This window comes from Vigna radiata, chromosome 8 (assembly GCF_000741045.1).
Source record: "Vigna radiata var. radiata cultivar VC1973A chromosome 8, Vradiata_ver6, whole genome shotgun sequence".
Lineage (NCBI taxonomy): Eukaryota > Viridiplantae > Streptophyta > Magnoliopsida > Fabales > Fabaceae > Vigna > Vigna radiata.
The window spans coordinates 3,440,450-3,466,138 of record NC_028358.1 but is presented as its reverse complement, the minus strand read 5'-3'; the positions used below and the strand labels follow the sequence as shown (position 1 = coordinate 3,466,138).

The 25,689-nt window shown below is 28.1% G+C and overlaps 1 protein-coding gene across 2 annotated transcripts; it reads left to right on the top strand.

Moving 5' to 3' along the window:
* Positions 1 to 14,451: 14,451 nt before the first annotated feature.
* LOC106769871 (carboxyl-terminal-processing peptidase 3, chloroplastic) lies at positions 14,452 to 20,049 on the top strand. 2 transcript variants are annotated; one of them, XM_014655655.2, is made up of 12 exons: positions 14,452 to 15,017; positions 15,471 to 15,552; positions 15,666 to 15,796; positions 16,042 to 16,128; positions 16,533 to 16,611; positions 16,981 to 17,069; positions 17,336 to 17,371; positions 17,518 to 17,637; positions 17,842 to 17,928; positions 18,043 to 18,192; positions 18,687 to 18,794; positions 19,594 to 20,049. In XM_014655655.2, the coding sequence occupies exons 1-12, from the start codon at positions 14,727 to 14,729 to the stop codon at positions 19,846 to 19,848; spliced, it is 1,515 nt and encodes a 504-aa protein (XP_014511141.1). In that variant the 5' UTR covers positions 14,452 to 14,726; the 3' UTR covers positions 19,849 to 20,049. The 2 variants fall into 2 exon arrangements, with proteins under 2 accessions (XP_014511141.1, XP_014511142.1); XM_014655656.2 differs by having other exon boundaries at positions 14,453 to 15,017; positions 16,981 to 17,060.
* Positions 20,050 to 25,689: the final 5,640 nt, after the last annotated feature.

Sequence of the window (25,689 nt, the reverse complement as noted above, 5' to 3'; positions counted from 1 at the left end):
GAAGTTTGCGAGGCACATAAGAGTGTGGTATGCTTATTGGTGCAATAAGAGTATCTTCCGTTAAATTACGTAAACCTAAGTTTATAAACTGAATTTGCAAAAACAGTCCAATCACCATTGCTTCTGCTAAATAGTTTTCAGACAAAATTTAACATATAAGCATATTTTTCTGAAGAGAATGAGCATTTTTAAACAAAAGTATAAAAAAAAGCACAGGTTAATGATGTTTATCCTTAGGAAATGAGTATCTTTAATGATGTTGAATATCTGGTTTCATAACAGGTTTACTATAATCTGATAACCCAAAACTTGAATAGAGAAATGATGCATTTTGATTGAAAAAGAAAGAAAAAATGTGATTTGCAGCTTTAGGTATATGTTGATAGAGAGAGGGAATGGGAAAAGGTGAGAGATAGAGCTGAAAACTGTGAGGGTGTGGAGCCCAAGTTGTGTTGGTTGGGCTGATTGGCAACATGTACAGATGCCTCCTACAGTACATGCATCCCTTCCCCTCTCTTCCTTCTAAGGGATAAACTGTAGATTGAATCGACCTTTCAGCCAAATTTTTGTTTAATTTTGACCACACCCTCCTTCCTTTTTCAGTTCTTAACCTCATCCCTTCAATCACAAATGCTTACAAATTTCTTATACATGTATTCAATTTACTGATGAAAAGAAGTTACAGTATATGTATAATGCATCTATACTGTGTACAATTATCAACACAAGAACACGACACATCAAAGTTTCAGCTCCCCAAGAGAGATATATTACAAGATACTGTTAAAAAATAAAACTTTAAGAAGAAAATATTCTTTGCAGAAACAGTATATATATAATTTTGTCATGCATAGTAAGTTTGAATGAAGTAACGTTACTCTATTGATAATGTAAAATTGCAGATTTTGTCTTTACTACAGTGAGCTGTTATGAATATGGTTAATGTTTATGGAAAGAGAAAAATGTTAGAAGTGAACTTTAAACTTAACTCAATTCCATAAAACCGGTTTATAAGATGAGGTTTGTACCAGATATCGTTAGGATAGACTCTAATCATAGAACCGACCGACTTGTAAAATAAAATTTATACGCATTTTTATACATGGAATTAACCTTATATCCAAACGGTGAGAAAAAAAAAACAGAAGGAAGTAAACTTGACCTTAATGAACACAATCTATTTGCATGTGGGTTATACTAATTCCTTGGTGAGTATGAAGAATGCTACTAATAATAGATGAAGTGAAACAGTAGACAATGAAAGAAAAGCATTTATTGACCATCAATATCCTAGCCGTTTGTTGAGGAGATGAACCCCACCACTATCTTCTCTCTCTGTTCTCAGCATCATCTTTTTTATTTCCATGGCATTTATGCCTTTATGGGAAGTCCCTATCTCAAAACCACCCATACCCACAATATGTCCTTCAATCTCAATACATGCCATCCTCAATGATTATGGCCTGAATTTCATTTATTTTTGGGAAACTATCTTCAAAAATATCAACACTATCCCAAAAAGGGTTCACAGTAAAGATACCTAAAACACTTTCAAATAAAATACGTAACAAAAGTATAAATCCATGCATGTACATGCACCATCTTTAGAACATGTATATATATAATCCAAAATAAAGATAAAAACAACATCAACTCGTGTATCTCTTGAGGCTGATTAAAGAGAACAAACAATTTATCTTTTTGTTGTAATCCCAATATTTTTCTTTGTTAATAATAATGTTAAAGAGAACATTCAACCCAACACCCAATAATATGTTAAATGCGACATTCTGCTTTTTGAATTCACATTCCTACATAGTAGGGACATCTTTGCCTCTTGGACTCGAATCACCAGCTTTTTATTCATATACATAAATAATATATAGATACACTTTAATGGTTAGTTAATCTGAAATTAAATTAAGTTTTTCTTACTTAATTTTAAATTAACAGATAAGACCAATTAACAATAATAAAATGTATTTAGTTTTTCTCTCATAAAAGAAATAGCATTTCATAGAAATGTGTGTATAATCAATAATACGTATTTCAATTTTTTTCTCTCTTCTCGTTAATAAATACGTATAACTATGTTAAAAATAAAGAAACAACAAAGCATAAAAGTTCAAGAAATGAATAAGTATATATATGCTACGTTTCTCACACCCCTTTTATATATATATATATATATATATATATATATATATATATATATATATATATATATATATATTATTTTATAATTTGTCCAAGCTCATTAGTTATTTTTGAGATGCAACGACAACTTTCTTCTTTTAGAGTAAAATCTCAAAAATGGGTACCTGCATTCCACGTTAGATTCCTGGAGATCCACATATATCAACAAGCAAAGAAAAAATATAGAGAAAAAGTTATTTAAAAAATAATATATTGAAAAGTATATTTGAAATCTCACTTGATAAGTTATTAATAAAAATAAAAACATTGTCATGAATGTGGAGAACATAATCAAAATAATAAGACTTGCAAGAATTTATGAATAACTCATGTGTTTTACGAATATAATAAGAATATAAAATTATTTTTCTCAGTTTATATATGAGGTTAACATATGTAATTTGAGTTACTACTCAGTATTAGAGTGAATTAGATTATTTATTATATAATAGTAACAAAATATATTAAAAACATTTATGAGACGTGAATGAAAACAAATACAAGAAAAAATGGAGAGGTAAGAGGAACAAAAAATATTTTATATGCTTATTGAGGATCTAACTTTTTATTTTTCTATTGCATTTCATTTTTTTTATAATTATTAAGTATATCAATGAAAAGGATTAAGAATTGGATCTTTTCAATTATTCTCTTACCTTCGAATTCTATTTTAGTACTATCATGAACAAACTATTTTTTAATAGGCTAATAAATCCTGGAGTTATTGTTTGTCTCTATCTGAGTATTTTTCTTTTTGTCTCGAAGACAATTAATATTTATATTATTACAGTTAATAAGTTAAATCTAACATATTTAGTCCACTTAAATAATCTAAAATATATTTTAACATCTAATATATATCACTATAAAAGCATCCTACATCAATGTTTTATGCTGGAAATTTGCGATTAAAAACGTTGTCGTGCCATTTAAAACTAGACATTTGCTCTCGACAAAAAGCTTTCCTAAATGCTAAGATTTTTTTTTAAAAAAAAAAATGGGTTCCTTTATAAATTAAAGGATTAATCATGTTTTCGGTTGAAATTTGATATAAAATTATAAATTATTTATATATGAAATTTTGATACATTTTAGTCTCTAAATTTTAAAAATGGATATGGATATATAATCTTTTTAATCAATTATGTTAAACTTTTTATGTGTCAAACATATCTTTTAATAAATATTAAAGTGGGAACATATCAAACACGGATAAACAACTCAACACGTCAAAAGAAATTATGTAATTAAATTAAAAGGATTATATTAATTCACTTTTAAATGGTTTAAATTTTAATTTAGTTCTTACTTTGTTTGAGTTTATTCAATGTGCTCTTTTTTCTTCAATAAAGTCTCAATTTTTGTTTTTTTTTTATTTACTCCTTTTCACTAATACTGTTTAAATAGTTAATAAATATGAACAATGTCATATGTTAGTTTGTGTTTTTCTTTTAATATTTTTCTTAATTAAAAGAGAATTGGAATTGCCAATGTGTTAAGTACCATGTGACGTAATAATAGCAAAATTGTCATGTCTTAATCATAGTACCAATTTTGATTCAATTCAGATTCAATTTTATTAAAATTGAGTAATTTTATCCTCTCCAATTTTAGATCAAATTTAACTTTTATATAAGCTTTAATTATACATTTAATTCTTGTATTTATTCTATTGGTTCAATTTTGTTTCCTTCTTTTATTTTATTTAATTTATTATTTTTTAAAATAGTTCAATTTAACTTTTTTGTTAACTTAACTTTACTGTGATGTTCATACATTCGTAAAATTTTCAATTACTTACTTATTTATTAAGTTTTTTTTTTTTAATTTAAAAAACAATAGTAAACCATCACGTCTCATGTCATGATCGTTCCCTATGATAATAGTTGTATATAGGATAGTAATTGTATCACATATCAGTATTATTGTCACATGATAACAGTTTGTTTCCAATTTAACACATATATTTAAATATTTGATTCAATTTAGTCTTTAATTTTGAAAAAAATGAAATAATTTGGTCTTTCTCCAATTTGAGACTAAGTTAGTAGTGAAGCTTAATTACAACTTTTATATATATATAATCTATACATTAAATCACTCTATTTAAATACTCAAATTATTTTATTTTTTACATTTTTATTCTTTTAATTTTTTACACTTATTTAGGTGATGATTTGATGTATTCTAAGTTTAGCTGATGTTATCTAAGTCTTCTTAAGAAGGAACGTTACTAGAGTTGATTTAACCAATTCTAAGGTTACACTAGTTGTTTTAAGTTTTTTCAATAACTAAAAACATTTAAGTTAGTATGAGATTAATGTTGGTATATATAACGTTAACTAAAATAAATATTAAAAATAAATAAAATTAACATCTTTAATTAATGTTAATTTTATTTATTTATCAAATTCATATTATTCAAACTGATGATAATTTAAATGTTATATATGAATACGTATAATGATGTAATAATAAATATGAATTGTAGATTATTTTAAATTTAAATAAGTCTTAAAATATTTTGATAATATGTCAAAATTTGTGAAGATTTAAGAAAATATGTTTGTTTCGTAGGTGACAATACTGAAAAGTAGCTATATCCTATAATTGATTGCATAGGCAACCAGAGAATGGGAAAAAAAAAAGAAAAAGAGGTAGTGCTTTCTCATCATAATGATTTAATTTCTTTTGTTTGACGTGCATAATTGATTAAAATTGCATCTCATGTTTTCTTTTATAAATTAGTTTTTAATAAAATAATTGTCATGTCTTCGCTTTAAACCAAAATTATGATCCTTTAACTATAAAAGGATTACACTATAAGTAGGACTATTTCCAATCATCCTCAAAGCAGATCATACAACATTGTTTATGAGACCCCAATCAAGGAGAAGGAATAAAAAAAAAAAAGAATAATTCCGACCCATAATCACGATAACTTTGAAAGCAAAAAAGTTATTCAAGATTAAATGATTAAATTATAATATATATCTTTCTGAAAATTATATGTAACATAAATTCGAATCAATAGTATGTTGGAGAAACTTCTCTTAAGCAATTCTAAATGAAGAAAATAAAAAAGAAATGAAATATTTTTTTATTAACTAAAGTTAACTTATGTATAAATTGATTTCTACAAATTACATGATATCAATTTCTTGGAAATCTAATTAAGTTTAATTCTTTTATATATATTGATGCAAAGTTATAATAATATAAAAATGAACTTAAAAGAAAAGAAAATGAAAGTCCTTATTCCTCTATTGGTGTGACATGGTTGAATTCCCCAAGTTGTGGTGAGTTTATTAAAGTGATTAAAGTTTACTTTTGAAGTTCAAGCCCATCAAATCAAATGCATGTAAAATTAGGTGCGTATTATATGCAATTAATTGGTGGTTTATATGCTAAAATCATATTTGATATATTTAATCAAACAAAAAGCTAAAGAAACGCGATTTGTAATATAAGTCAGTGAGCATGCAAACGCACACGGACAACCTTAAAGTGCTTCCAAACATGGAAACCTTCGTAGCCACATTTCTTCATTCATGGAATCGTATTCTTTTGTTAGGGTTCATCTACATAATAAACAAAGCACAACATAGGAAAATAACGTCATTTTTTTATATACAGAAAATGATATTCTTATCAAGATTCAGAAAATATTTTTAAAAGTCTTGTATCGATTGATAAAATTAAATTAAAATATATAAATAGATATTATTCTTATCTTACAAATAAATGAGATTAAATTAGATTTAATATCCACTTTTTAACATATTCTAATATAGATTTTTGGATCTTGGATAAAAGTTCCAAAAATAAGATTGATGTGATTATGTATATTCATCTCCGTATATTGGTGATAAAAATATATTATAATTGTATTTCATAATAGAGTTGTACTCAACGAGACAATTTACTCATTATGGTTATTATTGACGTAAAACATATCTTGATACAATTAAATAATCTCAACCCTTATCCTAGAAATGAAGATAAAAAGTGTTTTCATGGGTAATAATTATAAGAGGGTTGAATTGAACTATTAATATTTCTCATATAGGAGCAAAGCTTAATCTCCAGAAATTGTTTATGATTTTGACATAATGAAATTAAGTTGGTAATGTTGGTGGTGATAATTAATTATTTTGATGGAGACATGAAAATGATCGTGTTTTGTCACATGCGTAATGAAAGACATTATTTTGTTGGATGAATGTTTTGGTTTGGTGGGACTAGTGTTGTTTTTTTTTTAAACGATAATGATACTTTGACAACATTTTAATACTATTTATGTGTTATTTTGTGATTGATTCATGTTGACGTTTATGATTATTATTATTGATTGTGGAATAATTTTGAACCAATCACAGAATGATACAAAAATAATGTTAAAATGTTATAAAAAAAATGTTGTCAAAGTATTATTATCTTTTAGAAAAAAGGGAAAGAAGAAAACATCGCTTTCTATACAATACGTGAAAATAATAAATTGAAGAATGATAACGTATATCTTTCTGAAATACAAGAAAATGAAAAGAAGGAACTTTTCCTTTGGTACAAAAGCTTTTCCTTTGAAAAAAGATGACTTTCACCATTTTATTAAAAGAAGAAGGGGTCCTCATGTTTTACCTTAAACGAATTTAATTTTTTAATGGGAAAAGAAAGGTGGAAAGCAAAACAAACAAATGTTGCATAGTGATATAAAACAAAAGTCTCTTTTTATGTATGGAATTTACTTGGATTGTATTCCAAGTTAACTCTTACTTATATATGATGCCTCAGGTCGTTATCGCCAACCAAAGTTGAGGTTAAAACGACAAGGAAATTCTTATTTTTACTTTGATTCGAAAAGGTGTAAGGTGGAGGTTTCTATCACCACTTTTCCAAGGAAATACAATGTTCTATTCACACTCCATGTTTAAAATTGGTGAATCATTTTTTTTTTCAATTTTTTATTTGGTGCATGTGTACATCACAAATGGAGTTTGTATTCTATGACCACAGTCACCATTTGCATCTTCAATAAATTCAAATTTAATTTGTTATCACACACTTCTCACTTTCTAAAAGTATGAGTTAAAAGTTTAACATTAAATAAAAATTAAAAAGTTAAACTATATATAAGAAAAACAAAAATTATAAACATTAAGTTTTAAAATTTTATATTCAAAGTAGTATCAGGTTTTTTTATAAACAATTCATATCTAAAACTAGCGAAAAACAAATTAAAAAGTATGATGGATTCATTTTGTGTTTCCGTACTCCATATTGAAGCTCTATCATATGTACATTCTCCTTTTCCCTTATCGGCAACAACGTTTTATTCTAACACCAAATTCACCTTCTTGGTTAATTTTAGGTTTTTAATGAACTTTTATGTTTTTGATATTGATATTGTTCATATGGTATTAATTATATTTTGTCTAGCTTCCCTATATACATCCAAACATAGGATAAACACAGTATATTCAAAAGAACTTTAAATTACCTAATTTGTTCAAAGCACCAAAAAAATATGAAAAGCTACCACAAAAACAGTTTAAATCAAAATTCAAAGTTTAAGTATGTGAAATATTTTTACAAAGTTTAAAAAAAGAAAGAAAAACACAAAATAAATTGACAAAAAATAGAGAATGGTATTTTTATGAAAATCTAGAAGGAACAACTAGTTGCACAAGTTGCCACAACCTTGAATTTTTTTTTTCACCCCCAAACCGATATATAATAATGTCAAATATGCTAACTGGAACAAAAGTTATGGTTGTTTGAAAATCCAACAACTAACTTTCCAAATAATTTTTAAACTTCATATGGCTCCTAGGATTTTTTTTCCCCCTAAAATAGGGATTCCAAGGAGTAATAAAAAAAATTAACCAAAAATAATAATTATATCTATCAAAACCAAATATCTCAAGTAAACAGTCAATATACACTACTCATTATAACATCATTCGTTAATACTACTGTAACACAACTACTACGGCTGATGGTACATACAAATTTGTGCTAGCCATATAATTTGTGCTATTATTTATAGTTTTATTATAAATGTGAATAGTTTTAGTTTATAGTTTTTGATTAATTCATACAAATTTGAAAATAAGTTCTTGATATATGAAATGTTAAAATTAGACTATATTTGTTGGTTTTTTGTTTTTCAGGTTTTGGTAAAACTTTAAATGAATCGTTTATTAAAAGAAACAAAAGAGAAGAGACATCGAAAAATACATTTTATGACATCAATTAATGTCAAAAATAGTCATTTTTGACATTAAGTAACGTCTAAAATGACTATTTTCAACGTCAATCAACGACTCCCACTATAATATCGATATTTGGATACACATAAAAGTCGAAAATAATATACATAAAAATTCGTTTTTGTGGATAGTGTTGCTATGCTTATGTGCATATACATGTAGATTAAGTAGAGGTTAATTTTGAAATCAAATTATACCGAAATCATTTTGTCTACACTTTAGCCCTATCTACACGTATAGTCTTAAACATCTTTTATCTATGAAGAGAAGTGGAACAAGAATTACACACTGCACATTTTTAACCCTAAACAAAGTAAAAGGATAAGATAAGCATATCAGAAAAGCTATCAACTACACCTAAAGTAGGGACAATAGAAATAAAGACCACACTTTTTGTCCTCTAATTCATGTTTTAGGGTAGCCACTTCCTTGACATCAGGAATACCTTTCTTCACACATTCAGTTAAGCCACTGGTTTTTTCACTTTCTGTGGTTAGATTGTGTAGGATGGTCCATAATAACATTTCTTACCAATGATTCTTATGACAATCAAGATTCATGATATTACAGTGAACATGATAAGTGTCCAAAACCAATGATACTAATATTATAGCCAAGGAATGATGCATAAAATAAAACCCATTTACCACTACAAACTTATCAATATAAGTGTAAACATGATAAGTGTTATGATATGGTAAAAAAAACACAGAAAGAAATTAAAAAGTATATTCTTAACATTTTCATGATTTTAAAGCTTCTAACTACAATGGATAGTAGAAAGTTTGTAAACAAAACTAAATATACGCTTCTTAAAATCGTTATGTAAAAAAGATTAAATATTCATGCTATTTTTATTCAGAATTCTAAATCCCATTTATATTTGAATTTTAGGTATGTGATATTAATTAAGCAAATGTGCATATGATTCATTTTACATCAAAAATTAATTTTAATATTGTGAATTGAAGTTATTTAAATAATAAATGAACTTTGAAGTGTTCCTAGTTAAAATATCAAAAGTTTATAATGATGTTTAAAATAAGCTTATTGGGAAATTATTTAAGTAATAGGGTAAAAAGAATTATATACTGAAATTTATTATGAGAGGCATTTGTTTTGTTTTATTTTTTGCATTTCTGTAAGTAATGCTTATTTTTATTTGTTAGAATATTATAAAAACATATTCCCGGCAATAAAAAAAAAAGAGTAAATCATGTTCCCATAGGTGTAAGGAAACATATTTTCTAATCTCTGTTATAACTTCAGTTTTTTATTTTAATTAATTTTGATTTGAAAAATATTCTAAAGAACTTGAAGAGTTAATCCATAATTGTTTTTTAAATATGTACAGGAATAATTTTCAAAGATAGTTTTTCCATAAATTACGTTTCCAAAAATATAAAAAATAACTTGAAACAAACCTCCCTATACAAATTTAATCAAAATTCATTTTACAAAATTAGTTTCATTCAAAACCAATTTTACGCACACTCATTTAAACACAAAGTCCATTTTCTCCCGTGGTGTAATAAAAATTGCATGCTTATTTAATAAGGTCTGTTAATTTTTCTTTTTAAATGTCATTTTGCTAAATCTGACATCATATCTTTTTACTGATAAAAGAAATTACGTTTTTTCTAATGAATATTATGTATGCAATTAGGGATGATAAAATCTATATGTATGAGTAAAATATGTAATAATTATTAAATAAATATCTTTAATAAATAAATGAAAAAAATATATAAAAAAGTTAAATATGATTTTATTGTCAATGCATATCCAACACTTGTAATCATATAAGTTGATTTTTGCTTGTCAACCTGCACTTTTGTCCGACACCAGTGAAGATGCTAACTTAATTAATGGCAATCGTTTGTTGTCTAATATACATATTATTTTGTAATATATATATATATATATATATATATATATATATATATATATATATATATATATATATATATATATTTGTTTAACCATAACATAGTATACATGTAACATTTAAAATAGTATGTTTCATCCTTTTCAACAAAACACTTATAATCATATTCACGATCAAGAAAAAATGGAAATAAAATCTTAATATATGCTTAAGAAATATATTATTTTCCAACACCGTACTACTACACAATGCCACTATGATTCGCAATGGTAGTTTATATTCGTAATATTTATTTATATTAAAAGATTACATATTTTTTCTAGCTATTAAAATCTAAAGTAATTCAATTGAGAAAATGCAAAGATTCCTTCATGACCGGATGAAAGAGGTTTACAAGAAAAAGACATACCCAAAAGTAAAGTACTGCTTCAATGCTCTTTCTTCTAGGTCCATTTATGCTATACACCAATATATATATATATATATATATATATATATATATATATATATATATATATATATATATATATATATATATATGTATGTATGTATGTATATATATAAAATATTATTCACTTCGTGTTATGATAATGATGATGTTGTAATAGAATAGGACTAAGATGTTAATTAATTAGGTTTTTAGTTTGAATAAGAACCACGTCACATTATCTTCAATATAAAATTTTAAGTAATGTTTCAGTGATATATTTTTACATTTATTTAATTTTTAATACAATGGTTATAAATAAATAATTTTTTATATTTTAAGAAAAAAATAATAAAAAATAAAAAATTGACTCAAGTGAATATAAAAAATGTATGTGTTAAAGTATATTTTTTAAAAATTTAAAATTTGATATTGTTAGATAATTTTACAAGAATATTATTAGTCATGATTCTTAATGATATTATGTTGTGTACCTAATTAATTGCATTGTTTTTTTCAAAATTATTGAAATTTCAAGTCATTACTACATATTATCTAGTTATATTAATTTTTTTTTAAAAAAATATGATTAAATATATGCATGTGACAAAAAGTTTTTCTCTCTCTCTCTGCCTTATCTTTTTGTTCATAAAGATAATCGAGGTGATGTTCCTTGTTTTCATTTCATGTTACAATGAAACCTTTCAGCTCAATCTTCATATTATTCCTCACTTGCTCAGTGTACTTTGTCGCCCATTCTACCACTTTAATTAGGTTAATCCAAATGTTTATTCCACAATTCTAATCTTTTTCAACTTAAATTAATATAAGTTCTAGATATTTATGCCATGAGTCAACATTGTGAGATTGGATTACTTTTAAATTCTCTTGTTAAATACTATTAGTCATATTAAAAAGTTTATTTTGTCAAGATTTATTAAAATAGCTCTTATTATTATTAAGCATGTTTGATCATTTTCGAATATTTAGGATCTTTATTCCTTGACTTAAGGAATTCTTTTATATCTTACATTGATTAATGATATAACCGAACCATAGTATATAAATATGATATAAAACTCATTTTATAAATTAATTTTTTTGATATTATAATAAATATAAACTCATCTACTAAACTAATATCTATATTTTCATCTCTTCCTTGTGTGAGTTTATTCCTCAATGTTTGAAACATTTATTTATTTTGACGAGAATGCATAGGTTTTGAAAGAAATTAAGTTGTGAAAGGTGATTGGAAAAAGGTGTAAACAATAGAGAGTGGGGGGTCCCTCCTCTTCCCAATGAAAGTGAAAATGGTACTCTCATATCTTTCTTTTAATATATTTTTGCTTTCCAACCTTATTATCCAAAGGATAATGATTTTAATAACATTTTTTTATAATATTTAAATATTATTTACTAGTCATTTTATGATTGGTTTATATTAATATTTATGATTATTATTATTGACTATAAAATAATTTTGAACCAATCACAGAATAACACGTAAATAATGTTAAAATGTTGTCAAAGAAAATATCATTATTCCTATACAAATGCCTCTTATACATACCACCATTTCATCATCTAACCTTTCATCTTCCTTTTCATAGCATCACCTATCATTTATAACTAATTTTAGAAAAGAAAAATGTCAATTTATAAAGTAAAAGTTATTGGTATGTAACATAGTTTCTATTATTAATAAAAAAATTATATATATCTTTACCCATGTCCAATGGTATGGTTTCTTCCTTCTTCTTTTTTTCTCTCTGGCTTTTGCTTTTACATGCTCCACAGCTGAAGGTGTCTTTATCTTGGTCTTTCCCATACACATTGAATAAATATTTGAGCACCAATGAAAGGGTTAACTTTTTCTCCCCTTACGATGGAAAGTGGAGTAAAGATGTAGCTTTAGATTAGTCCCAACTGAATGACTTACACTAAATTTTTTGACATTTACAAGGGCCTTGTTTTCTGGAGTTGCAGTCCCAAAGCCATCAATTTAAAACTCACATTCTCTTTGGGAATCATGGAAATTAGTCAATTGCAATCACAATCCCTCACATCAACTGCTTCTTAGTGGGATGTCTACGGAATTTATGTTCCACCTTTAATGACAACCATAAATGCTCGTTTAGGAAATCAATGGTTTCTTACCTTAAATGTCTTAGCATTGGATAATTGTCGGTATGTCCTCCATAGCAAATCAGTTCATCCATTCATTCTTGTTTTTACAGTTTTTACTCTCATAAGTTTCGTCTTCCACATATGTCAATTGATTTTTACATACATATTCTTACAAAATGGGTTTTAATTTTACTAAAATTTGATTTGTAAAGTTTGTCTTATCTCTAGTTCTTGTAAAATCTCTGATACATTTCATGTCAAAATATATACATTTTAAATGTAAGACTAAACATTAATAAGTGATCTAATAACGACCAAATAACGAATGATACGATAGATCCAACAAGAACCATATTTTTCAATAACAAGTGATACAATAGACTAACAAACAATAAATCTCGTTGTGTGAGATTACTTTCCTTGTTCTTGATAGGAAACATATGTGTCCCACTTTGATATGGAGTATGATGTTTCTGTCTAAATATCTACATGGACTTCATCCATTTTCATGGAGAGACTGTTTATACAGTTTGCAGTTGCTACAGGAATTTGGCTGTGGAAATTTGGGAAATGAAATGCATGTCTTCTGTCAAATACATGCACCGCATATAAAAACTTTCATTTTCTCCATAGATTATACAGTTCGAAATTTAAAAATAATTATTTTACATTCTAGATAATTGAAAAACTTTCAAATTATATAATTTAAAAATAATTTTTTATTTATAAATGGTACGATCTAAAAAGCGCAAAATAAGAAGTCTTTTTTTATAAGAAGGTTCAGAAAGAAACGTATTTTTTATATGGAGGTGCAGAAAGAAACGATGGAGGTGTAGCAAGAAACTGCATTCTTGTGACGTATGTGGGCGAGGTGATGAAATGGATTGGGCCTCCCTGAACCTACACATGTTTGGAAGGTTTTTTTCTTCCACTACTCTCATAAATAATTATATTATATTTTAAATTATGCAATTTAAAATAATTATATTTTAAATTAAATAATTTATAATTATATCCCATATTATATTATATAAAAGTAAATAGTCGATTTAATAATTCTTGATATTATTCTAACTTATATAACTGAAATTATATTTCGTATTATAATTATGTAATTATGTTCAAAATTACATAATTTAAAATTTAGTTGGAATTACGAAACTCAAACGGTAATTCCATAATTTAAAATATATATTTTGAATATATTACACTAAGATAGAGATGACAATGAGACCAAAAGGACATCAGTTTTAATTTTTTGTTTAACTCAATGTTATATTAAGTTTTTAAGTTGCATTATAAAATTATTTTTAATTTTAAATATAATGATCTGATTAAAGTATTATTTTATTTACAACATATAATTATTATTTTATCAAATAAATCTTTTCATAAATTTACAGTTTAGTCGAATCTAACTTATTTCACAAACTAAATATACCGAAAACAAATAACACAATTGAATTTAAATGAAAATAGTTGCCAGCAAAACGAGCTCGTTTTTCATATTTTTGAGACATCATAGTCACGGCAAAGAAGAAGAGTCAAGAACATCGTATAATACAGAAATGTTTGGTCTTGTCTACGTGTATTCTTGTAACAAAATAAAAACAAGAAAGACTTGATTTTTCTGAAACTGAGATACGTACACGCATGCTCAGAGGATCTACCATCAAAGCACAGCCACAACCCAGAAAGATTCAAGTGGGTCCCACACCCAAACACAACTTAACGGTCACCACCACCAACACCGATCCAACCAACACTTTCTTTCTTACATTACCATTCCCGCAAACAAATTTCAAGAAAAAGGAAAATGAAGAACCTTTCCCAGAATTTCGATGTCAGAGCCAAAATTCCGCTAAAACTGGGCAAACCCACTTGGGAAATTTTGTTTCCCCGTAGGTTGTGGTTTCCGACGTGGACATGCGAGGAGAAGAAGTTGAAGGCGAAGTGCTGTGGGAGAGAGGGGTGGATTGAGTCTGCAGGGAAAAGCGCGTTTGGGTTTGGCGTTTCCGCCGCGCTTTTCTGCTCTGTGTTCAGCTACTCCCCCGCGGCGCTGGCGGAGTCCCTTACCGTCGCTTTTCCCGTTTCACGGGCGCCTGAGGTCATTCACTCTTATAATTTTTTACAAATTGTAATAGTTTTTTTTTCTTATATACATGTCATAATAATAGAAATAATCTTTTTTTAACTACATTAGCTACTTTTTTACTGTTATAAAAAGTATGAAGGGACTTTTCTTTCACTGAAAAGATTTAGTAAAATTTGAATTAAGTTTGTGTTTAGTTTTTCATTTTGAATGTCGTTACACTATATTTTGAAATGAAAGCAAACTTGAAATAATAGAAAATTAGGATATATTATTATGTAAATTATTGTAATTATTTAAAATGTATTTTTCTTTTATGAAAATTGGTATTATAAATTATTTAATTAATATTTTGAAAATATTTGTTTGGTTAGTAAAGTCTAAATATAACTTAATTTTTATTTAAAAAAGTGAGAAATCATAACTTCAACATGATCAGTACTGAGTGGAAAAAGGTTTGATTGGTAGGTAAATGCAGTTCAAAGAACTCTTGTGGAGGCATGGGGTTTAATTCGAGAAACATTTGTTGATCCTACATTTAATCATCAAGGTATTATTTCTCACAACTTTACCTTTTCCTTCATGATTATTTTCACTCAAAGGATTGCATAAATATATATTGTTATTTGCATGGATCAGTAATAAAAGACAGTGTTTTTGCAGATTGGGATTTGAAGTTGCAGCAAACCATGGTGGAAATGTTTCCCCTGAACTCAGCTGATGCTGCATACACAAAAATCCGTGGAATGCTTTCTACCCTTGGAGATCCTTTCACTCGAATTATTAGCCCAAAGGTATTACAACTACTATTTCAACTTTCAGGATTATTAATATACCTTTTTCAGAACATATAAAAAGAATTATAATATACCAATATCACTGTATCATAAGTCCAATTTGTAGTAATTTATGATGCCTATTCTGGTGTATTGCTTCCATATGAAATAGACTGTATTCTAATAATACTATTCATGAATCAACAAGTCTATTTAAAAGTCATTTTTACTTGTTAGTGTTTAACAGTGGTTTCTACTTACAGGAATACCAAGGGTTTAGAATTGGAAGTGATGGAAACTTACAAGGAGTTGGCCTCTTCATAAATGTTGAACCAAGAACAGGACATTTGGTCAGTGACTTGCAAAGAAAACTTTCTTCAATTTTTATTCTAATTGTGCATTTAATTAGATATTGACCCCTTTGACAGTTTTTAATTTCAATTTCCCATTTTAAGTTATAGTTTTATTTGATATGTAAAGGTTATTACACTGTCATCCAACTTTGTATTGTCATATAATTGACAATTATTCACTTCTGCAATAAGTAATATGGAAGTCGTATTTAGAATGATTTTTAACTCATTGAGAATATACCAATCTCGATATTGATAGTGTGACAAAATTAAACACCAAAGGTTATTGACAGGAACAATAGTTATATATATCAGTCATGTAACAATAACTATATCTCAAGATCACCTGATAATGAACCTGTATTGATATTCCTAATTACTCATTTTAATTGAAATCACAGATTGTATTGTCTTGCATAGATGGCAGTCCAGCTGCTCGTGCTGGCATACATCAAGGAGATGAATTGATTGAGATAAATGGTACTGATCATGTATATATATTTGTCTTCTTGTTTATGAAGCTGTTAGCATCTAGTTTTCTGTAGTTTATCATTGAAAACCATTCATTATATGAATTTTTCAAAGGTGCTGGAGTTGGCAATGTTAATACTGAATAGATTGAATTGATGTAGAAAAAGGTATTATGGGAAATATCAAATCTTAGTTTGAGGCATAATATTAACACTATCCCGAGTCTCTTCCTCAAGTCCTCAAAACAATTTTCTGGTTTGCATGCTTCATAAATTTTCAGCTTCTGGTGTCACTGTCAGATTTTATCAGGAGAGAGAGATACAATCTCAGGTGAAGCAGGTGTGATTTTCTTTGTTTGAAAATATTTGGATTGTGCAGGTGAGAGGCTTGATGGCATTGATAGTGAAACTGCAGCACAAAGGCTTAGAGGGAATGCTGGAACCACTGTTACAGTAAAGGTTCATCATGTAACCGTCATACTTCCTTAATATAAGTCTTATTTGAATCACTGAGCCATGCCTCTTACAAATTTTCATGGACTAACTTTGAAACAATGGATGTTTATTGCTGAATAGACTTCAATTTTTAGCTATCATTTATTTTTTCCTGACTGTGGGGTTGATCACAACCTTCATTCATTCAAAATATATACATGAGAGTGCATTAGAAAATAGCTTAACCCTTTAATTCTTCACAAGCTTTCTAGAAACTAATTTAGCAGTTTCTTGTGCAGGTTAAAGACTCAGGGACAGGATCTTATATCCGAGAGGTAATGTTGACATTTCAGTGATTATGATACTTCAAATGTTTACTCATTCCTTCAATTTTAGTTTAATTGAACTAGCAAACGCTTTCACTTTTAATTGAACTTAAATTCAAAGCATTTTAATTATTTCTGATCTAATATAATTGAAGGTCAAACTTCCTAGGGAGTTAATCAAGCTCTCTCCAATATCAAGTGCTATCATCCCTCATAGATCCCCAGATGGTCATCTCACAAAAACAGGCTATGTGAAATTGTCAGCATTCTCTCAGGTTAGCAAAGAATCAACTATCAAATAAAATTTCAATATTTGTATCTGGTATGTGTTAATGAACAACTTTGTTCTTAACCCTTTTTGTTTTTTCAAATTATTTGTGCAAAAACTGAACCAAACCACATAGTTAAAAGAGAAAATATCTAAATCAAATACCATCTTGTTCTCCGTTATACATACTCATCTTGTTCTATGCCGACAGACTGCTGCCGAAGACATGAGGAACGCCATTCAGGAACTGGAAAATCAAGGAGTACACTCATACATACTAGATCTTCGCAACAATCCTGTAATTTACTATTTTTTTTTTTATAGAAACTTCCACGTATAGTGTTGTTATCTTTTCTTTGGAATGAAGTAACTTGAAAGTGTTTTCCTTCTTTTGCCTAAATTTTTGTTGCAGGGTGGCTTGGTAAAAGCTGGCCTTGATGTTGCACAGATGTGGCTGGATGGAGATGAGACTCTGGTTAACACAATAGACAGAGACGGAAACATGTTGCCGATTAATATGGTCAATGGACATGCTATAACACATGATCCACTTGCGGTGATTGTGAGTACTAATTGTCTGTGCCCTTTTAATTCTACAATGTTTAAGTATGCTACAAAATAGCAACTTCGGTAATTGGTCCTATTTGCATATAAAATATAGCTATTCCTTCTAGTGTATTGCACACATACTGTCATAAATTTCCAAGTATGTTGGTGTTAGGTAACACAACTTTTGCTCAGTTGCTTTTATTCAAGTCTGTCCAACAATCAGAACTAACCTTATATGAATCTAATTAACATCCAATTGCATGCGTTTTATGTAATTCCTGTATTTTTTTCCGAACCAAGTTCCGGTGTGAGCAAGGTTCATAATCAACAATCAACAACTCATCATTTCCTGATTCTTTAACCATTCATTCATCTGTATAACTACATTCAATATCTATCCTTTATTTCTAAACATAAGCCAGACACATCTTAGTTTTCCATGAGCATTATGATTTCCTTTGCTGACATAACTTGATTAATGAACTGAAATTTTTGTATCCTTAACAGGTAAACGAGGGAAGTGCAAGTGCCAGTGAGATTTTAGCTGGGGCATTACATGATAATGGTCGAGCTATTCTTGTGGGGCATAAAACATTTGGTAAAGGAAAGATTCAGGTACTATGATTCGTTTATATAGCTTATATTTATGTTTATCATAGAAGGATGTCTCAAGTATTCAAATCTCTTCTATACAAGATTTCCACAAGCCAAAGCATGAAACAAGAGTTACTGATTTGTATTCATGAAGAGGACAAATTACTCCAAATCTTTATATAAGAGTCTTTTTCATTTGTAAGGTCATGTACCATGCAAAATCCAGGCCAATTTTATGGCTATTTTAACGATGCTGTTGAAATTCTATTAACAAATGTTAACTGTTAGGATATAGAATATTTGGATATAATGGGAAAGGGGATTAGGATAGGAGGCAGAGGAGTGGCATAAATAGTTGTTTGTTTAGTGGAGGGGGATGTTTTTTGGAAGTTAGATTGTTGACAGGCTTTCTCCTGTGGAGGGGGTTAAGCCCTTTGTATCGGTAGTTGCACAGACCATTCTTGTGTGAATAATACTCAGTTTGATTCTTTTTCTCTATTGCTTACCTGTTACGTGTGGTGTTTGGAGCGTTCTTGATTAGGTTTCTCTGTCGGAAACCTATCATTAACCCTGAATTCTTTGAAACAATGCATAGTCAAAAACCATGGTGCTAAAACTTAGTTTCACTTCTATATCTATTGTAGCAGAAGGTCTGACTAGATTTTCAAGCTGAAACAATTCTAGTTGGAAAACACCAGAAGTACTTAAGGAACTATATCTATGTTCAGTGTTTCTTTTTCTATCAAAATCAACTTAGAAGTACATTGAGCTACTTATTGGCATGCCTTGTCTAATTGGGAATATATGATACTAATTTCAGAGTGTCACTGAGCTTCATGATGGATCAGCCCTCTTTGTCACAGTGGCAAAATATCTATCACCAGCCCTTCATGACATAGATCAGGTTGGGATAACACCAGATGTGCAATGCACAACAGAAATGCTCAATTCAGCCAAGGAGATTTCAAGTTCAACCAAAGACAAGGCCTCAGTTTCATCTCTAGAAGCAGATTCATGCATAATGGTAGCAGAACATGCACTGGATATGGAGGAGTCCAAGGGGACTGCTTCTTGAACAACTTCATTTTCTTTATATCACACTTTCTTTCAATGTTTAACAGTTGAAGGAAAAGGTTAGCTTAGTGCTGCTGTTTTAGCCAATTCATCAATTTGTACAATAATGTTACATTGGGATCCCCAAGTTATACAAAATAGTGGAACAGATTGTATATATAATTCAATAGAATAGTAGAAAATTTACCTCAGTTGAAGCATATCTAATCTAGCAAATATCTCATCACAGGGGCTTGTAAAAGTGAGAAATATTATAAAAAAAGATTTCTTTTTATAGATGATAAAGAATATAAAAATATAGATATCTAAACTTTTTCACTTTGAATTATTAAAACTTAATTTAATTAACAGAATATTATATTAATAATGTGTATTGTTGATTAAACAAGCCTTTGACTCAATAACTTAGGTCTTGTGGGTTGCCAGATTTTAATTTTCATATTTAATTTTAAAAGCAAAAGAACATTAAAAAAAATGGAGTTGAAATATTCTTTCTCACTTCTAAGACACCTTTACATCTATTATCAAAAACCAAGAAAAAATATTTGTAAATTATATTTTTAGTTTAAAAAAATTACTTCTGTTATTTATATTAATATCTCTAGTTCTTGTCATTCTAACCTTCACAGGTGTTATTACATAACTTCTAAGATTGAAGATCCAAATTTATAAAATTGGGTTTGATTACTTTATCAAGTTATTATACTTTTGGATAAAGTTGGACTATTCATCAAAGAAGAATGCTAAAAGAGAGTGACTTTTAAAGAATTTGATAAACTGAAACAACAAAACTCATCAATTACAAGGAATTCAACAATTACATTAATATATCAGCTCACACGAATAGCTGAGTAGAAATTACATGCTGTAGCTGTAGCTTATGATAAAGCTAATCTTACAAAATTCCAATAGATGCAGTACCATTTTCAACAAGCAAGCATAAAGTACGTACAAACATATCAATTTTAATCCATAAACAAAGTAAGATCAACCCCAGAAAGTGACAAGTTCCAGAACCATTGTTTTCCAAATCACTGCAACATGAATGCCACAAGAGATGCCAACACAGAAGAACACATGATCACCTCAGAAACAGGCAAAGAAAACCCAGCTCCAGTCTCCAATTGCCCAGTGGGAGCAATCTCTGAATCCTGTGCCACAATGTTTGTCACACAAAACATACCCACAATCATCACTGCCATCAAAATTTCAGCAGTGAATCTACCAAAAGGTGCCATTTCAACAGAATATAAAATCTGTATGTTTCAAACGAAATGACTCAAAAGACTGAAGAGATTTGTATTGATTGGCACTGAATTGTTCAAAGGTAGAGACAAGAGGTGAGCTTATATAGGACTTGGGAAAACTTGTTACATCATAAGGTCATGATATTCAAGTTGGTAAAATGGTGCAATAAACATGAACCATTTTGGATGTGTTACTATCCCTTTTGGGTTAAGGCTTTGAAGACCCCTCTAGACCAATCAAAGCCAGTTGGAGAAAGGTGGCATAGCATCCTCAATTAGACCCTTACATCAGAGCTATGCAGGAACAATCAGGTAATTACCACTTATGGTATACCCTACACTGCTACACTATTTGAAAAATTACTTAAAATATTTGTTTAAAGTGAAGTAAACAAGAACTGGTTTTGCTTCTACTAATTTTCATTCACTATAGAAAATCAGAAATTCGATGAAAACTATTTGGAAACACTTGAGTTTCCCACATGGGTTGGATAACTGACACGTTTGGATTGATGAACATTTTTGTGGTGTTGGTTACTTGGAAGGGAATAAAGAGTAAAAGGGAATGTGAAAGGGATTACTAGGCAAGCTATCTTTTCTGAATTCATTGCAACTGGTGGGAAATCTCTTTCAACCCAGCTGAAGCACCCTTGACATAGCAACGTTTCTGTGATATGATATGTTATGATGGAAAAGGCTTGGTCTTTGGTTTTCATACAGATACCCTTTTGCGTACAAGAGAGATCAATCAATCTAGAAGTTCAGTTTCATTTGCCAATTCAGAAAAAAAAAACCAAAGATAGAATTTTCATTTTCTTGCATTATTTGCTTTGTTGACTGAATTATAATGTGGCTATTCAGAGATGTAACAAGAAATATCAGAATGACATGGTTTAATTTGAATGTTATGTACTTTTAAACAGGTTCAATCAAAAACCATTTGAAGTTGGTATGGTGTCAAGTTAATTCAACTTCTTGCTGCGGGGAATTCATATATGCAGAAAGTTGAGACGTGACAACCATCAAGAAGAAAACATGGGTTGTTTGTGAACTATGAAGAAATTTAATGATACCAAAAAATAAATAATAAAAATTTGGAAAAAAAAAGGGGTTAATATTATAAAATATTACCATGAATTTGTTGAGTTGAAAGAATACCCAAATAAGTAATTTAGAGATTTCATAAAATAAATTATTTTAGTTATTATAATATATTAAAAATAAAAAATAAATTATTCAGACGTGAAAGTGCGTAGACACTTCAACATATAATGCACTGTAAAACAGATAGAGATTGCAAGTGTCTCTTTTCTAATAAATATAATAAACATTTGAATTCATTTAATTAAAATTAAAATTAATTAATAAATTGTTGTAAAAAAAATTAGAAAAAGTAAGTATTATTTAGGACCGAAATATTTTTCTCTTCCTCTTAATTATGGGATTATATCTTGTTATATACTTTAATATTGAACCGACAAAGATTGTTTGTTAAAGAAATTTCAACATTTAAATGAGATAATCGGTGTTGATTATAGTTAACTCAAACCATGTTTATGTATTTGATTTTTTTAAGGTGTAAGAGACAATTTACATTATTTATTTATTTAATTATTTATTTCTAATTACATCAAATACACCTTTTATATATTAATTTTATATGTCAACCATCACATATCCACTATATTATACACTAATTCTCATTAAGCATTATTTAATGTTTACTAATTAATATTTCCTTTAATTATATTGTGTCAGATGAACTCGCTTAATTAAAAAAGATATAATAAAATACAAAGACAAAAATTAAAATTATACTTGCTAGCTCTCGATTGTATCACCAATAATTCTTAAACATCAAATTCAAACAAGTGAAAAAAGACTTTATCTTTCATGTCTTTCCTTTATTATTAATCATTATTAGTCAATGAAATCTTATTTTTTAAAATTTTTATGCATTATTTATAGATTAATATTAAAGTATAATTTAAAAAAAAAAATACTAACAAGTGACCTACTTGACTAATTTTCCATGAGATCAATATTTTTATTAGGCTCTATTACAAGCTTTTGCACAGAAATTATAAACTTGCTAATAGTATTGTTAGATACAATTATATCAATGCTGCAAAGAATAATTAAGGTGGACAAAAATTGATCATAGCAAAATTCTTAAACAAGACCATCTCACGATCAACTTTTCATAAAATTGTTTTTCTTTTTCGTTTGAAGCAATATTTACTAGTGCTCTGATCAAATTAGTTAGACTCTTTGGACCAATTTAGTCCACTATAAGTTTGGGTTGAGTTGGGTTTGAAAAAAATAAAATTTTTTAAACGAGTTAATTTTCAATCTGGTTCACGCAGTTCACTCGGGTGCATTGAACCGTGATGAGTCGGGTTGACTCACCAACCCACCTAATTTAATTTAATTATTTATTATTTTGTATTTCAATATTATTAGTTAGCATTTTTTTTTATTGTATTGTAAATGGAAATAAAGAAAAAAATGTTTCAAGAAAGCAAAATATTATAAATTTATCCATTCAATACTCTTATCTTATAAATAGATAAACACAAAAATTATCAATATTATAAACTTATTTATTCTTTTTTAAGTTTACTTTTAGATTACATTTAAATTGTATGTTAATTTCTTTTTTTCTTAATTTTTTTGGAGTTTAACATCATTTTAAAGTGAAATAATTTAAATTTGAATTAAAAAAAAATTGTAATTTCTTTTGGATTTAAAAAAAAAAAAACCTTATAATTAAGTAACCAATGAACCAACCTACTATGTAATTATTTTGTCAATATTTTGTCAATTAGGTTTAGTTGGGAAAACAATTTTTGAATAAACTAATAATCCCTACTAAAATATTGATTTAAAATAAACAGCGATACTTTAATTATCCTTCTTAAAATAAGACACCTTATCAAATCAGTAATCATCAAAATTAAATCAGTAGAATAAAATACATTAAATGTTAATCGATATTTAACATCAATATATGGATATAAATATCTATCTAAGTATAAACTTCTATTAAAGACATTATATTTAATGTCCGACCATGTCTTAAACAACTCTACATAGATAATTATGGAAAATATAAATAGATATAGTATGTTCAATCTAATAATAATGTATGCCTTTATTACGAGATTATAAATCAAAATCAAGTAATTCTTAGTAATCAAGACTATTATTAATTATGAGACTATAAACAGTATTCTTCATTATGTTAATATTAAAAATTTCCTTATATAATTTCATCCTTCTAAAATAATAAGAATATCAGATAATTTTAATTAATCAAAATATAACATTAATCGAAACATATTTGTTCTTAATTTTTTATTTCATCAAAGCACAACCTAAAAGAAGCAAAAATCTACATGTATCACTGACATGTTCTACACATAAAATGTTAGGAACAATTAAACTAAAAATGAACCATAAGAAAAGAAAAACAAAAGAATCTCAATTTTGCCAAACCATTTAAAGAAGGAAATACTATTTACTGTTTATTTATTTATTTGGTGAAATGAATATTATAGGAAACAGTCAAAACAAAATTGATGTGTCACAGAAGCCTTTGTAAGCTACCTTAAACCATGCAAAACCACACATGCAAACCCTAAAACAACCAAGCAATAACCATTTACCCTAAATGGCTGAAACCCCTGCACTATAAAACCCTAGCCAACCCCTCATTCTTCCTCAGACCTGCACCAAAACATAAAAAATAAACAGCTTCTTTCTCACAAACCAAGCGGGTCTCTCCATCTTCTAAAAACTCTCACCATCATCATGGACATGAAGAAGGTTTCCTGTGCTGTTCTTATTGTTGCTGCCTCCATGAGTGCAGCATTGGCTGCCACAGAGGTTCCTGCACCTGCTCCTGGCCCTAGCAGTGGTGCCTCAGCCACTGTTGTTGGCTCCTTGGTGGGTGCCTCAGTCTTGTCCTTCTTTGCCTTGTTCCACTGAAATGTTGTATAGGATTGAAGAAACATGCAGTAGAGGAAGAGGCTGATTATATTTATTTATATACACATATATATGTAAGGAATAAAGTATGAACACAGCAATTATATGTTTGTGCTTTGATGTTTTATGTGCCATCAAATGTAAATGATCTGTGTTCATAATGAAAAAAAGAAAAAAAGTTATATTGAGCATCTGTTCGTTTATTTTTCTTCTTTTTTCATGTATTCTTTATTTTTACGTTTTTCCTTATATCTGGAAGAGTGAAAATCTTAACATTCGGAGTTCACATGATTGAAAAATTACCAGACTGCAAAAACATGATCATAGTAACACACTTTCAAATTACAATACTTTAAAATGTCATCTCTAAAATTACCCTAAGATTTTAATCCTGGAAATTATAAAAATAAATGAAACGACCAAAACTTAGTAACCAGAAAACCAGGCTAATTAGCTCAACCAGATCAAGATATCTTACAAGTCCACCAATTAAATAAAACATGAAGCACAAGGACTTAACTTTCCTAGTTTGAGAGGGGAGGGGACTATGATAGGCAATGTTCTTGCAAATGAATGTTCATAGTTTACAGAAAAATACCAACGAG